The 14452-nt window shown below is 39.8% G+C and overlaps 1 protein-coding gene across 7 annotated transcripts in view; it reads right to left on the minus strand.

Annotated features, from left to right (window-relative positions):
- Positions 1–14452, minus strand: part of Camta (Calmodulin-binding transcription activator) — a 404381-nt gene that overhangs the window by 20666 nt on the left and 369263 nt on the right. For all 7 annotated transcript variants that reach the window (XM_076177798.1, XM_076177799.1, XM_076177797.1 and 4 more), the window contains 6 exons: positions 11731–11861; positions 10974–11125; positions 9081–9262; positions 4636–4784; positions 3091–3254; positions 2697–2771 (listed from right to left, as the gene is read on the minus strand). In XM_076177798.1, the coding sequence (XP_076033913.1) occupies positions 2697–2771; positions 3091–3254; positions 4636–4784; positions 9081–9262; positions 10974–11125; positions 11731–11861 (853 nt within the window). The remainder of the gene's footprint in view (positions 1–2696; positions 2772–3090; positions 3255–4635; positions 4785–9080; positions 9263–10973; positions 11126–11730; positions 11862–14452) is intronic.

A 14452-nucleotide genomic window follows, 5' to 3' on the forward strand; every position in this document is an offset into this window, starting at 1 on the left:
TGGAGATTCCTTTCGTGTCTCAATTTATTTCTAGTAAAACTGGGTATATCCATTGCCTGGCTACCTCCCTTGTGAGGGGGAAGAAGCCTTTTGGTATATATAAACAGATAGCTAGAAAACTGTAAGACAGTTTTGGTTCATCTTTCAGAATTTCTTTCCTTCTTCCTGCAGATTTTTTTTCTAGCAATTTCTAGTTCATATATATGCTTTCTCTGTTCTGTTTGTTCTTCTCTTTCTCCATTTTCCCCAAGCCATATCTCTGGCTTTTTAGCTATCACAGCTTTAATTGAACCAGTCTTGTTTTTGTTTCTTCTTTCCACTAATCCTCAGTACATGGGTATATATTTCTCACCCCTGTGTGTATGCATATGTGATGAAACAGAAAATACAATGTTGGTAATTAAATTAAAGAGGAGATAGGTGATGAGTGGACAAAGGTGTTAGAATCTGGAGGTGATAAGCTAAATGAGTGCCAGTTTGAATCCTGCTAATCAATGCATGATGGCAGTAGGGGCATACAGTCTTAAATCCCAAATTCCAACAAAAATATCACTGCCTAGTCACTGGAAAAAGAAAGAAAAAGAAATAGTTCTGAGGTGCTGATGAAAGAGTGGGTCTTTTCATGTGTTTTGGTTAAGCCACCCTCTTGTAAGGAAGAGATGGTCATTCACACATATAGTCTGGAAGGTGAAATGACAGGATGGGTGGGAAAGTGAGGTTGAGGTGTGGATTAGGGAGTTGGGGAATGAAATGAAAGGCAGTAAGTAGGGGTACAAGGTCAGAGTTTTGACGAGGTATGGTATTTGTATTTCATCAGCAGTAACCAGTATTTCTAACTACAGGGGAAAATGTCATGCTCAAGAGGTGGAGTAATAAAGGTGGTAAAAGAAAAATATAAGGAGGGTAGTAGTGGAGGTTAATCTGCAATCAGTAAAGAATGCTGCATGACTCTGGTCCATAGGGAATTTACTGCATATACTTTACATAGTTAATATCCCATCTGGTGGAGTGAACTGGAGAATGATAAGTTAAATGTGCAGAACTGGGTGATGATAAGAAATGAAGCTACAAGAGTGAGGCCCATTAACACAATCACATCATTTCTCCTCCATCAAATACCAAATTGTTTTATTCATGTGAGGGAGGACTCTGGGACTGAAGAGGTCAATAAGGGTTGTGGATAGAAACTGAGAAACTGTGGTAATAGCATGGAATGTTTCGAGTGGATGGGGTGGTTTGAGTGGAAGGTTCATCTTTGCTGCTGAAGTTATTGATCAAATCATCTTATGATCTATTATTTGATTCCATGCAGCATTCCTTTATTACTGAAGACTAATCTCCACTCAAAATAAGAATCCTGATCACTTTAATCTTTTATGGTCTTTTCTGGTGCCTATTATAAATCTCATTTTTTATCACCTTGATACCTTCATATCTTTGGTACAATATTATCTCCAAGGGCAGATGTATTTTTCTCAGTGACAAAATACTAAATATTTTGTTCATTCATTGTATTCTGAAAGCATTAATAATGGGTACCTGTCAGTGGTGATTCTGTGATATGGATGTTTGAGAGCACTGTTGTCTTCCCATCACCCCTTATTAACACCTTAACCTCCATCAAGAGATGCAGCCCAAAGAGGCTGGCTGGCACTTAGTCTAGAGAATAAGCTTATGATCTCTCTACATTAATTTTGACTGTTTCCCCCTGACTTTTTCACATTAAGAGACCTGACAACCAGTGAGTGCCTTCCACACCTTCCTCCTCCTACTGCCAACCAAACATAGTCATTGATCCATACTAATATAAAATGCAACATTCCAAAATTTCTTCACAGAGAGATCTATGGGAAAGGAGTCATGAACAATTGCTGGCTCCATTAGAGCTGTGGGCTTCCAGTCAATGAAAGCTAAGGGAACGATTATTATCATCATAAATCTACTGAATTATAGTCTGAGTATAAATTGATTTTATTTATGGGAGGAGTGGATACAAGTCAGCTGTGGATGAAAGATGAATACAGGAAGGTGAAAGAGAAGTGTAAAAGGAGAATGTAGAAAGAAGAGAAAGGAGTGTGTGTAAAGACAGGGAGAGTGAGGGGCCAGGGCAATGTGCGAGAAGAGGGAAGTATAGTCTACAACAACTTCCAGGTTGTGTACAGGACTTGTCTGCAGGGAGGGGGGAGAAACCAGGAGAAGCTCCACAATCCTACAAGGAGCATGGCTGGGGTGATAACCACACTAATCAGCTTATGTGAAAGGTTAGAACTGTTGGTGTTTCTAAAGACCAGACAGAGAGCTAGACCATGCACACACATACACACACACACAGCACAACACATTTCATGATTGTACAAATTTGTATTCAAGGGTTTCATTGTGACTTGAATGTCCAACATACTAAATGACTACACTTGCTAATAACTCATTAAATTTTCATGATAACTACTCAGGTTATTTTTCTTTCCTACACTGACTGCTTGCCCATTGCTGATAAGATACAGTGACCTGCTACTGTAACTCTACCTCTATGATGCCAAGATATATATATACATGTATGAATTTGGTTGCTTTCTATTTGTTTTGGCTTCAAAGGACACATGGTTACTGAAAAAGGGCACAAGTGAGGTTGACCTTTGTTTACTGCAAACCCTTGATGACTAAGGTCTGAGTGGCACTCAAGGAGGAAGACTTACTTCTGTTTGGTTTGTCGCATGAACTGCTGAATCTTACGAGCTGCTTGGTGCTGCCTTCGTTGCGAGTACGTGCGTCTGCAACAACAAAATACTATTATTACAGTAGAAACTGGGGGCAGGGAACAGGGATGGCCCTTCATACACAAAAATCTAGAATGAAAGGGACAACAAATGGGTGTTAGACAGGTGTGGGATGGGTGAATGCCTTGGCTGACCACTCCCCTTATATAGTGTTCACGTCATTACAGGGAGAATATAAAATTGACATCTTTTTGAGAGGTAGTTACAAGGTCATGGGAACAAAGTGAAGAAGACTACACATCTGAAGGATTTCAAGATACACAGTTTCCCATAGAGATATATCAACCCCTGGAATACCAGACACAATACATACTTGAGGGTGGGGACTGGCGTGGTTTCACGTGAGCCTCTGAAGGTGCTTACAGAGGAGAGGCTCCCACCTTCTTGGCTCTTCTTGAACCGCTTGTGTTCACAGTAGGACCTGAACTGGTTCTGGATTAAGGTGGCAGCTCTACTCATCTGGCGGAAGTATACATACTGTTGCAAAAAAAAAAAAAAAAAAAAAGGGAAGTATGAGTCACTTGATGATAGTGATGATTTTTCTATGTACCAAAAGCCCTTTTCCCTTTATAAGGCGGTAGTCAAATCAAAATATACATTTACATCAAAAGCAAACAAACCCCAATCCATCACCCTTCTCATCTCAGTACTTTGGATATGAATGATCCTCCTGTTTTTTGCCACTCTGCTTGGGTCAAAAGCAATGCAGTGAGGCAAAGCTCCTGTGTTCACTACCACTGCTTCACTATACAGCAACCCCTATCCTCATCTACACACATACACACACATTAGTAAAACCAGACGTAATGGAAATTGTGGAGACAAAAATAAAAATCCTCCACCACCAAACATTGTGGGACAAGGTCTATTGGTTGAAAAATAGAAAGGAGAAACAGGGTGAAGGAGTCATGTTTTTGACTAAGGAAGGCTTAAATGTGAATAAGATAACAGAAAGAAAAAATAATGTGGAATTGATTATGATAAAAGTTGAAAACGGTGAAATGAAAAGTAAAAAATTTGTAGTACTGTATGTACCCCCTGAAACACAGTCTTGGACAGAGAGTGATCATTCCAAAATGTTAGAAGACACAAAGAATGCACTAACTGATTTACTGAAAGGAGGACATATAGTAATTATAGGTGACTTTAATTCAAAAGAAATATGTTGGGAAGAAATGACAGTGAAAGGTGAAGACCTCTGGGGAAACATACTACTGAATATGACTGTTGAATACACAATGACTAAATGGGTAAAGGAAAATATCAGATACAGAAACAATGAGGAACCGTCGAGACTAGATTTAATACTTATGTCGGAGCCTGAAATTGTGGACAGAATAGAATACAAAACACCAATTGGGAAGAGTGACAACTTACTAATAGAGTTCAAACTAAAAGAACAAATTGATATGAGAAGAAATGAGAAACATAGAAGAGGAAGACTAATGTACAAGAAATCAGATTTTGAGAAACTCAAAAAATTCTTTCAAAATGCAAATTGGGAAAACTTCTTAAATGAAGAAACAAATATGGAAGAGAAATGGAACACATTTAAAGAAATTTACAATGAGGGAATAAACAAATACGTACCAAAACATTCACACAACTAGGTAAATACACATAACCACTCCCTAACCTCCCCCACATCCCCCACTCACTCCTTTCCATGTATCACAGCATCATCCATACACACCCATTCTCCACTCACCCCTATCTTCTGTATTCTCCCTTCCTCAACAGACATCCCCTCTTTCTCAATGCCCCTTTTACCCCATCCATCTTATCCTTGGTCGCCCCTTCAGGTTCACTCATATCAACCTCTGCTTTTCACACTTTTTATTAATCTTTCTTTACTTACCTGTTTGTACCTTCTATAATAGTTCTGTATGACAACAGCTGCCTGCCTCTCCTTGTCCTGTTCAGCTTGCAAACGTTTGCGGCCCTTGTAGAGCCGGAAGGCCTTCTGGATGATCTTGGCTGCCTCATAAAGTTCGCGTTGTTCCCGGTCTGTGAAAAGGAACAGATTAGGTCCTTTCTGTGACTAAATATATATATATATATATGTATGTATGTATGTATACACATATGAGGAGAGTGGTGTGGAGAAAAATCCAAGATGACACAGAAGCACTTTTATTTTCTTACACTTCAACAGTCATCTTCAGGGACTATAATACAAGCAAAATATTCTGATTCGGGTCATCTTGCTGGGTATCTTAAACTTTTCCAAGTTTTTACATTTTTACTAGTCTTTCTTCACTCATTCTTTCCATGTGTCCAAACCATCCTAATACTCTTTCATCCACCCTATCTCCCAACTCCCTTTCCACCCTCATTCTCCTCTTCACCTCCTCATTTCTCACTCTATCTAGCCTAGTAACCCCTATTATACTTCTCAGACACCTCATCTCAAACTTATTCAAACTCCTTCTCTCTTCCTCTTTTATGTTCCATGTTTCTGCCCCATATAGTGCTGTCAGCACAATCACTCCTTCATACAATCTCCTGTTAGCATCCATTCCCAGATGTCTTATTTCTCATTACACTTTTTAATCCACCAAGGCATTTACTTGGTTCTCTCAATCTACATTCTACCTCCATCTCCATTCCTCCCTTTCCTGCCACATTCGCACCCAAGTATCTAAAAATATCCACTTCCTCCAGTCTCTCTCCCTTAATACTACTACACTGATGTTTCTCCCTAATCCCTCTATGCACTCATTTAAATCTATCCAAAAAGCCTCCTTTTCTTCTACACTCTTCTCACTACCAGGCCCATATGCACTTACAAAAACCCACATCTCCTTTCCCAGTTTCACCTTCATTCATATTAACCTTAAAGAAACCTTCCACTCCACTACACATTTACCTACCTCTTCACTTAGTATATATATATATATATATATATATATATATATATATCCCAAGAGGTTTTTTCCCTTATACGGGAGGTAGCCAAGTCAAAGGCATGTACTTACTCCCACCCATTCCATTCCCATTCACCACCCTTTCCCACTTCTTATCTTAGCTACTCATGGATGATGGGTCATCCCTGAATCCCCCCATTACCCTGGGTCAGAACCAATTTAGCATGACACAGTACATCCACAACAAGGCCACTTCACTTTATAGGTGGCTCTCTTTCTCCGTCCCCTCATGCAGAAAAAGAGAAGACAGAGAGAAATAAGGAGACACCAATAAATTATAGGCCAGTATCACAATAGTGAAATTATGTGAAAAGATTGTGAAAAATCAATGGAGCAAATATCTTGAAAACATGAACATTCTGATGTACAGTCAGTTTGGCTTCAGATCTGGAAGGCCATGTATGTCAAACCTTTTAAGCTTTACTTGAAAGTGATTGATATGGTGCAAAAGAGGGGTGGATGGACTGCATGTACCTTGACCTAGTGACGGTATTTGATAAAGTACCTCACAGTCGATTTATGTGGAAATGGAGCATATTGGAGGACTGAGTGGCAAACTACTAGAATGGATGAAAGACTTTTTGAAGGAAAGATACATGAGAACAGTAGTAAAGGATACGATGTCAAGATGGAGAGCAGTAATGAGTGGAGTTCCACAAGGTTCAGTGCTTGCACCAACACTGTTTTTTTGTCTATGTCAATGACATGATGGAAGGAACAAGCTATGCCAACATGTTTGCAGATGACACAAAAATCATGAGAAGAGAGGAAAATGAGGAGGATGGTAGACTACTGCAAAAAGATCTAGATACTATTTTTGCATGGAACCAAGAATGGAAAATGAAGTTCAATACCAAAAAATGCAAAGTACTGGAAATGGGCAATAGTGGCAAAAGACCATCCTTAAACTGTTCCTTGGAAAGTGAACCCATTATAAAAACAAAAGGGGAGAAAAAATTGGGAATGTTGATAAAAGACAGCCTGTCACCTGAGAGATATATCATTAGGATTTTGGAAGAGACATTTGGACTACTGCAGAAGATCACAGTGGCATTTCACTGTATGGATGAAGAGGTAATGAAAAACTCATAGAAACCCTGATCTATTCAAGACTAAAATATGCATCAGTAGTATGATCCCCATTTAAAGTAAAAGACATAAGTAAGATTGAGAGAATACAAAGGGCAGCAAGCAAACTGGTCCCCAGCCTGGCTGATAAAACATATGAGGAAAGACTAAGAGCACTGGGTCAGCTACCTTTGAAAGACTGAAGAGAAAGAGGTGATACTATTAAAGTATTCAGGTCACTAAAAAGGATAGATTGCATTGACAGAAGAAATCTCCTGATTAATGATGGGAGGGATTGAGGTCATGGGAGCAAATTAAAAAGACCACATGTCTAAAAGGATGTGAAGAAATACAGTTTTCCATATAGATTCATAGATAGTTGGAATAGCTTAATAGGCGTTGTAGCCCAAGTTCAAACAATACATAAGTTCAAATCTAAATATAATAATTGGAAATCAATAATATAGTTTAGGTTGGAACTGTACATGAATTTGAGGCTAGGTATGATAAAAAAATTAGAGTAGGAGACTGGACTCAACAAGCACTGCTCATTACCTGTATACAACAATTAGGTAAATACATACACACATCTCTTGCCTAAGAGAGCAGGGTAACAACTTGCAGTATTGTGATGCTTTTATAAGCCCTGGATGGGGACCAAACTCACAATTGAGTTCGCAGAGGTAGTATCACTACACAAACAACCGGAGCTGGTGTTGTTTGAGTATGTTTGTGTGTACAAATGATTCAGATTTACATTCAATGCAGTGAACTAAAGTAACTCTTCACCTCAGTTATGAACTGCACATATTTCACTTAAAACCAGACAATTTTGTTCAGCTTGGGGAATATCACTGTAATAAGGGGTTGATGACTATCTCAGCAATGTATGCCAACTACCTATCAGATTGGCTAATTGAATAAATGAATACAAGGTCTGTTAAAAAATACATGGACTGTTTGAATTACATGGCTCCAGTTGGTTCCAGGGGAATCTGCTTGGTGTCACTAGGTTTGCACAGATCAGCTGATTATGACACCATTTTCCGATTGCAGATATCTTTATTTGTGTATTATCTACACAGTTTTTAGTGAAGTGCGATTTTTTTGTTTGGCGGATTTCAGAATGAATGACATGAAGGAGCAATGACTTGCTGTGAAATATTGTGTTAAACTTGGAAAATCTGTGACTGAAACTTTTGCTATGCTTAACATGGCTTACGGTGGTGTTGCTACTAAGCATATGGCATGTCTCAAGTGACATGAGCGTTTTAAGAATGGTCGACAATTCATTGAAGATGATGAGCATCCTGGACATTGTTCCATGTCAATCGACGACCAACATGTCAACAAAATCAACACCCTGGTGTGGACAAATCAACGTCTGACTGTCAGGGAGCTTGCAGAAGAGTGTGGGATATCAGTTGGATTTTATTACGAGATTTTGACAAAAAGATTGAAGATGCACCATGTTGCTGTGAAATTTGTGCATGCCTGATGATGGATGAACAAAAAGCCCATTGTGTCCAGGTTTGTCAGGAACTGCTTGATCATTCAGAAGAAGATGAAAACTTCTTGTCCAGGATCATATCAGATGATGAATTGTGGGTTTATGGTTATGACATTGAAACAAAGGTCTAATCATCCTAGTGGATGAGTGAAACATCCCCAGACCCAAAAAAGCTTGCCAAGGTCAAGATGCTGACAGTTTTCTTCGATGCTAAAGGTGTTGTTCACCATGAGTACCTCCCTGAAGGCTCCACAGTGAACCAGACTTACTACACTGAAGTTCTGAAATGTCTGAGGGATGCCATCTGTCACAAAAAGCCAGAAATGTGGAGGAGTGGTGACTAGTTTTTCCATCACAACAACACTCCAGCCCATTCAGCCCTCAGAACTTGTGAGTTTTTGGCCAAACACTCGATCACTCTTCTTCCCCACCCCACCTACTTACTTGACCTTACTCCTTGCAATTTTTTCTTGTTTCCCAAACTCAAAAGACCCTTGAAAGGAAGAAGCTTTGAGATGATTCCCGAGATTAAGGCAAATACAATAAAGGAGCTGAAGAACATTACAAAAGAAGCATACCAGGAAACACCATTGGGATAAGTGTGTGCATTGGGGAGGAGATTACTTTGAAGGGGACCCAGATCTGTAACTTCTAAATAAAGTACATTTTGCTTTATGACGTCAGTCAGCATATTTTTTTAACAGACCTAATATCTCACCCATCCACTCAGTCAGAAACCTGTCTACTCACTCACTCACTCATCCTCTCTCCCATCCAGTCACCTATATATACAAGTACCTGAGAGTGTGAGGTTTGAGAAGTCCTTGGAAAAGTCCTTGGTGGAGGCCTGGAAGAACTCCGAGAAGTCTGCTGTGGTGGGGGGCGGTGAAGGCGACTCGAGGGTGAAGGAGGCAGGTGAGGGTAAGCAGCTTGAGGACGTTGGGCTCATTGAAGAGCTGGGGGTGCCTACATCATAGTACCTGGTTGGGTAGCAGGAGAGTTACTGAGGTCTTTCTCCAGAAAACAACAAAGTAAAGCCATTTAGCCTCATCGTGAAGTCATTCTACATATTTGATTTTTCTAAAATCATTATTGGTTTTCTTCATGAGTAAAATAAATATGCAAAGAAATAAATCTATAGATAGACAAATGAATGAATAAATAAATCCCAGTACCATCTTCAATTATTTTTTTCTGGATTACACCAAATGACAAAGGGAAACTGGGGGTGGTGACCTAACCTAGCCCATTTCAACTAACCCAGTGGCACACCATAAGCAACAATAAAAATTACATTTCATCTTGTCTAATGCTAGGTGATCCTCAGGCAATATAGGTTAAAAAAGGCATCTAAAAATGAGGAATCCTGTTTAAATGAGTGTGGGATGTGTGTAGGCTGGGTGTATGCTTTGACTTGACTACACCTGGGGTGAGGTAGACAGTACTTTTGTCAAATCTGGAAAAATGTATATGAGTGGCATGGTTTCATGCCAAAAATTCTGTCCACTTACAATGAGCAGGGAAGGAGCAGAGCTTATCAGTAAGCTAAGAATTAATCACGTCAGTCATTGTCTTGTTGGTGAGAAGGGAGGTTGTGTGCTGCACCTCTCTGTCCAGGGCCTCCTCTCAAACCCAACCACATCTTCTGAGCCACCCTGTGTTACCAATATGAGCAATACTAAGGATCTGAGTGCAGAAACCATAGCCCAGATAGTTGCTCTCAAAAGACCTATCCAGCAAATGAAGGAAATTGACTATGCTAAGGATAAAAAGAAGCTTCTTCATTGGGTGGTAGCTCATGTACCCCAAGTCGGCAATATAGCGGTTGATGGTTCTCACTGAACACTCTTTGATCTGTTCTGGGTATTTTTCCTTCACTTGTCTGGTTATCACATGTGGATTAGACTCTAGTTCATGTTTCATAATAGTTTTAGCCCAATCCCTAGTCTTTTTATGCCTCTAAGATCTCTTAGCAACAGTAAAAGTCTGGCTACCTCCCCTGCAGGTAAATCTGGCAACCTAGTGGTGGACAGTACAAGTATATACACCTGTTTGGCAATAACCTTTGTTTGCCAGCCAGATTTCTTGAGGGCAACTATCTGGGCTATGGTTTCTGCACTCAGATCCTTAGTATTGCTCATATTGGTAACACAGAGTGGCTCATAAGATGTCATGGCTGGGTTTGAGAGGGGGCCCTGGACGGAGGGGTCATGGCACACAACCTCCCTCCTCACCAACAAGACAATGACTGACATGATTAATTCTTGGCTTGCTGATAAGCTCCACCCCTTCCCTGCTTACTGCAGGTGGACAGAATTTTTGGTGTGAAACCATGTCACTTGTATGGGTCAATCCAGATTCGACAAAAGAAATGTCCACCTTACCCCGAGTGGACAGTACTTTTGTTAAGCACTTTACACACACCCACAACTCCTCAGCCCCCAGAGTTGGAGTGTAGCAATGCTGAAATTTTTAGCCCTGAATTAGTGGTTGAGAATGGTACCACTGCACCATCAAGCCAGGTGTATGTGTGTATGCTTAACTGAAAACTGGACCCCTGTCCAGAGGAGTCTCAATTTTTCCAGGCACCCCTCAACCCTAGGTCTGCACCCATATCCACCAGAATATGATCTTCAGAGTGAGCCATCAATATGGAAACACTGACACTACAACAGGCATAAATCAAAATACCTGTAGGAGGTGATATCGGAGAACTCGAAGTGGAACTCATGTGAATTGTCTGGCGGGTCATCAAGAATTACTTCCATATCAAGCTCGGATGAGGGAGGTTCTACCACTACAGGGCTCATCAACTCAAGGTGCATCAAGTCCTCACGGTCACTCTGGATCATAAAATAAAGAAGGAATGAAAGGAAAAAAGTATATAATGTTAATGTATACTCTCACAAAGAAGATACGGGTTCTTCTTAATAAAGATACCAAATTCAATTTAATTCCTTAGCCTATCTGACACTCAGCCATGAAATACTTAAAGAAACTAGTTACCGAAATAAAAATGGTAAATTAAAATGAGAATATCATTTTATTGCTGCTAACATAACCATATCTCTTACATCCAGGATAAAGAGTTTATTATACCATTTTCTTTAAAAGAAAAAAAAATGCATCACTATCATGTAAATGTATCTGTCAGAGGTGTCCTATAAAGGTCAAATTTTTGTCAATTTCAGAATTCACCTATGATCCTGAACACTTCAAAATACCTAAACTTTAAAATTCCTGGCAAGAGTGGATAATTTGCTAGTGTTTTTATAAAGAGTATGGCTTATATCAAGTGGTTTCAATCAGTTTCCCAAATAATTAAATACTATACATATAAAACCTCTGTAGCTCATGGGGAGCAGGTGACATGGCATCATATCAATGTAACTGATGTGGAACAAGCAACATGACATAACATCAATACATGTGAGACAGTGGGACTCACCTTTATTCGTTCAGGCAAGGCAGCGATGATCTGTTCAGCCAACGTGAAGACTCGAGTGTCATCTGCACCATTGAGACTTGCCATCTCAGAACTAAGTGACTCCCGACGACTTGCATAGCTACTGTCCAGGCCTGAAAGATCACCTCACACATGTATCAATTCCATCTGAATACTAAACCTTAAGTTCTAGAACTGTAATGAAATAGTATAAATCAGCAAACTTTTTATAATAAAAACTCCATGTATATCAGTGTCCATTCACTACAAAAAACCACAAACACATATATACAAACACACACAAGCAAACATATGCATGTGTGTGTTTACAAAATTCCATGTGGGAGCTAGTGTGCACGCATGTGTGCATGTTTAGTGTTTGAGTATTTTGTGAGTGTATGTATTTAGTGTGTATATTTTGTGCATTATTAGTGTATGGATGTGTGGATGTTAAACCATAGCCTTGGATCATATGCTTGACTTGTGATTGACAGCTATTCCCTCCCAGATGAGAGTTTATAGTTCATATTATCTGATCTATGGGGAATAATGTGACTTTACACTGGCACACTCCTTTCCTTTGTTCAAGGGAATTAGTAATGTCTTGTATAAGTGAAATCTTTTCATGCCGGGAGTGTAGCTTGAATTTGGAACCTTATGCATGGGAGGCTCTGATACTATCCCTTACACCAGCAAGCCATGTGTGTATTTATCTGCTTATAGAAAAAGAGGTATGGTTGTGAGGCCCTATTTTTTTTCCAACTATCATACTTAATTTTTACCTCTGGGGTATTGGCTACATGTATTGGCTGGGAGTTTTCCAAACAGAATCCTAAGGTTTGGGTCTTTTAATGAGCATGGGTGGTACAGTAAGAGTAAAGGGGATGAGATAGGTAGTATGTTTGTGTGGAGGAAGATGGATGTATTGGCATTAAGTGAAACCAAGTTGAAAGGGATGGGTGATTTTGAGTTTGGGAGTGTAGTGGGGAGGGTGTTGGAAGTGATGAGAAGACAATGAGGAGATAGGTAAGTGTGTGATGGAGTGGAAGGAGGTTTCTTCAATATTAATGTGGATGAAGGTGAATTTGGGAGGGGAGATGTGGGTTTTTGTAAGTGCATATGGGCCTGGTAGTGAGAAGAATGTAGAAGAAAGGTAGGCTTTTTGGACAGATTTGAATGAGTGCTAGCAGCAGAGATTTGAGAAGAATGTCAATGTGGTGTTTTTGGGAGATCTCAATGGTAGGGTAGGTGATGAGCCAATAGACAGAGTGGTTGGGAAATGTGGACTGACAGGTAAAAATCATAGTGAAGAGTTAATGGTGGAGATGTATTTACAAAGTTGATAACTATCACAATGTTTAGGAAAAAGGTCAAGCATAAGTACACATGGGAGAGGGTGGTTGATAATACATTAATGGACTATGTAGTGGTATCCAGGAAAAGAGTAGGAAAAGTTCTGGATGTCCATGTTTTTAGGGGAGAGAATCGGGCAATATCTGATAACTTTTTGGTGGAAGTTAGGTTGAGAATGGAAGATAGGTGGAGAAAGAGGAAAAGGGTAGAAGGTAGAGGTGCTTAGAGTAAACTGTTTAAATGAGAAAGGAAACAAGAAGCAGAGAGAAGTGTGGGAAAAGAGAACCAAAACAAAACAAAATAAAGGAAAGCAGGTGTAAAATGGGGAGGAATATAACAGAAAATTTTGAAAGTAATAAGAATATTTTTTGGAAGAAGTTGAGAGCAGACGGGGAGGTGAGTCATGTAGAGAAGAAAAGGTAAGAGGCCCAGATGGATAGATGTTATCAGAAGAGGAGGCAGTAAAGGGAAGGTGAGCACAGTATTTTAGAGAGCTGTTCAGAAAGCTTTGGCAAAAAGTAAGGGTATTTTTTGGGCCTATATGGATTTGGAAAAGGCTTATGACAGGATAGACAGAAAGGCACTGTGGGAGGAGATTTTGGTGATATATGGAATTGGGTGAAAGTTGTTAAAGGCAGTCAAGAGTTTTTATGAGAGTACTAGAGACTGTGTTGGAATTGAAAATGGATAGAGCAAGTAATCTAAGGTAAAGGTGGGGCTGCAACAAGGATGTGTCATGTCACCATGGCTGTTCAGTGTGTCCATGGGTGGGGTGGGGTGGGAGGTAAAGGTGAGGTTAATAGGCAGGGGACTGGAGATAATTAAAAATAATTGAGAAAAGTGGGAGGTGAGCCAGTTCTTGTTTGCTGATGACACTGTACTTGTGGCAGGGCCAGAGGAGTGATTAAGGGAGTTCGTGATTGAGTTTGGGAAGATATACAATTGGAGAAAATTGAAGGTAAATGTGGGTAAAAGCAAAGTAATGAGATGTACAAGGGGAAAGGATGACAGTGAGTTAAAAGTAAGTCTTAAAGGAGAGAGGCTGGAGGAAGTAGATAGCTTTAGGTATTTGGGGTTGCATGTGGCAGGAAAAGGAAGAGTGGCAGTGAAAGTAAATTGTAGACTGAGAGGAGCCAGTAAATGCCTTGGGAGATTAAAAAGTGTCATGAGAAATAAGCATCTGGGAATGGATGCATAGGTGAGACTATATGAAAGGGTGATTGTACCAATGGCACTGTATGTGGCAGAGAGTTGGAATTTAAGAGAAGCAGAGAAGGAAAGTTTAAATGTATTTGAGATAAAGTGTCTGAGAAGTATGGTAGGGATTACAAGGTTGGATAGAGTGAGAAATGAGGTGAGGAGGAGAGCTTGG

This window comes from Oratosquilla oratoria, chromosome 41 (genome assembly GCF_046742065.1).
Source record: "Oratosquilla oratoria isolate Oo_2021 chromosome 41, ASM4674206v1, whole genome shotgun sequence".
Taxonomy (NCBI): domain Eukaryota; kingdom Metazoa; phylum Arthropoda; class Malacostraca; order Stomatopoda; family Squillidae; genus Oratosquilla; species Oratosquilla oratoria.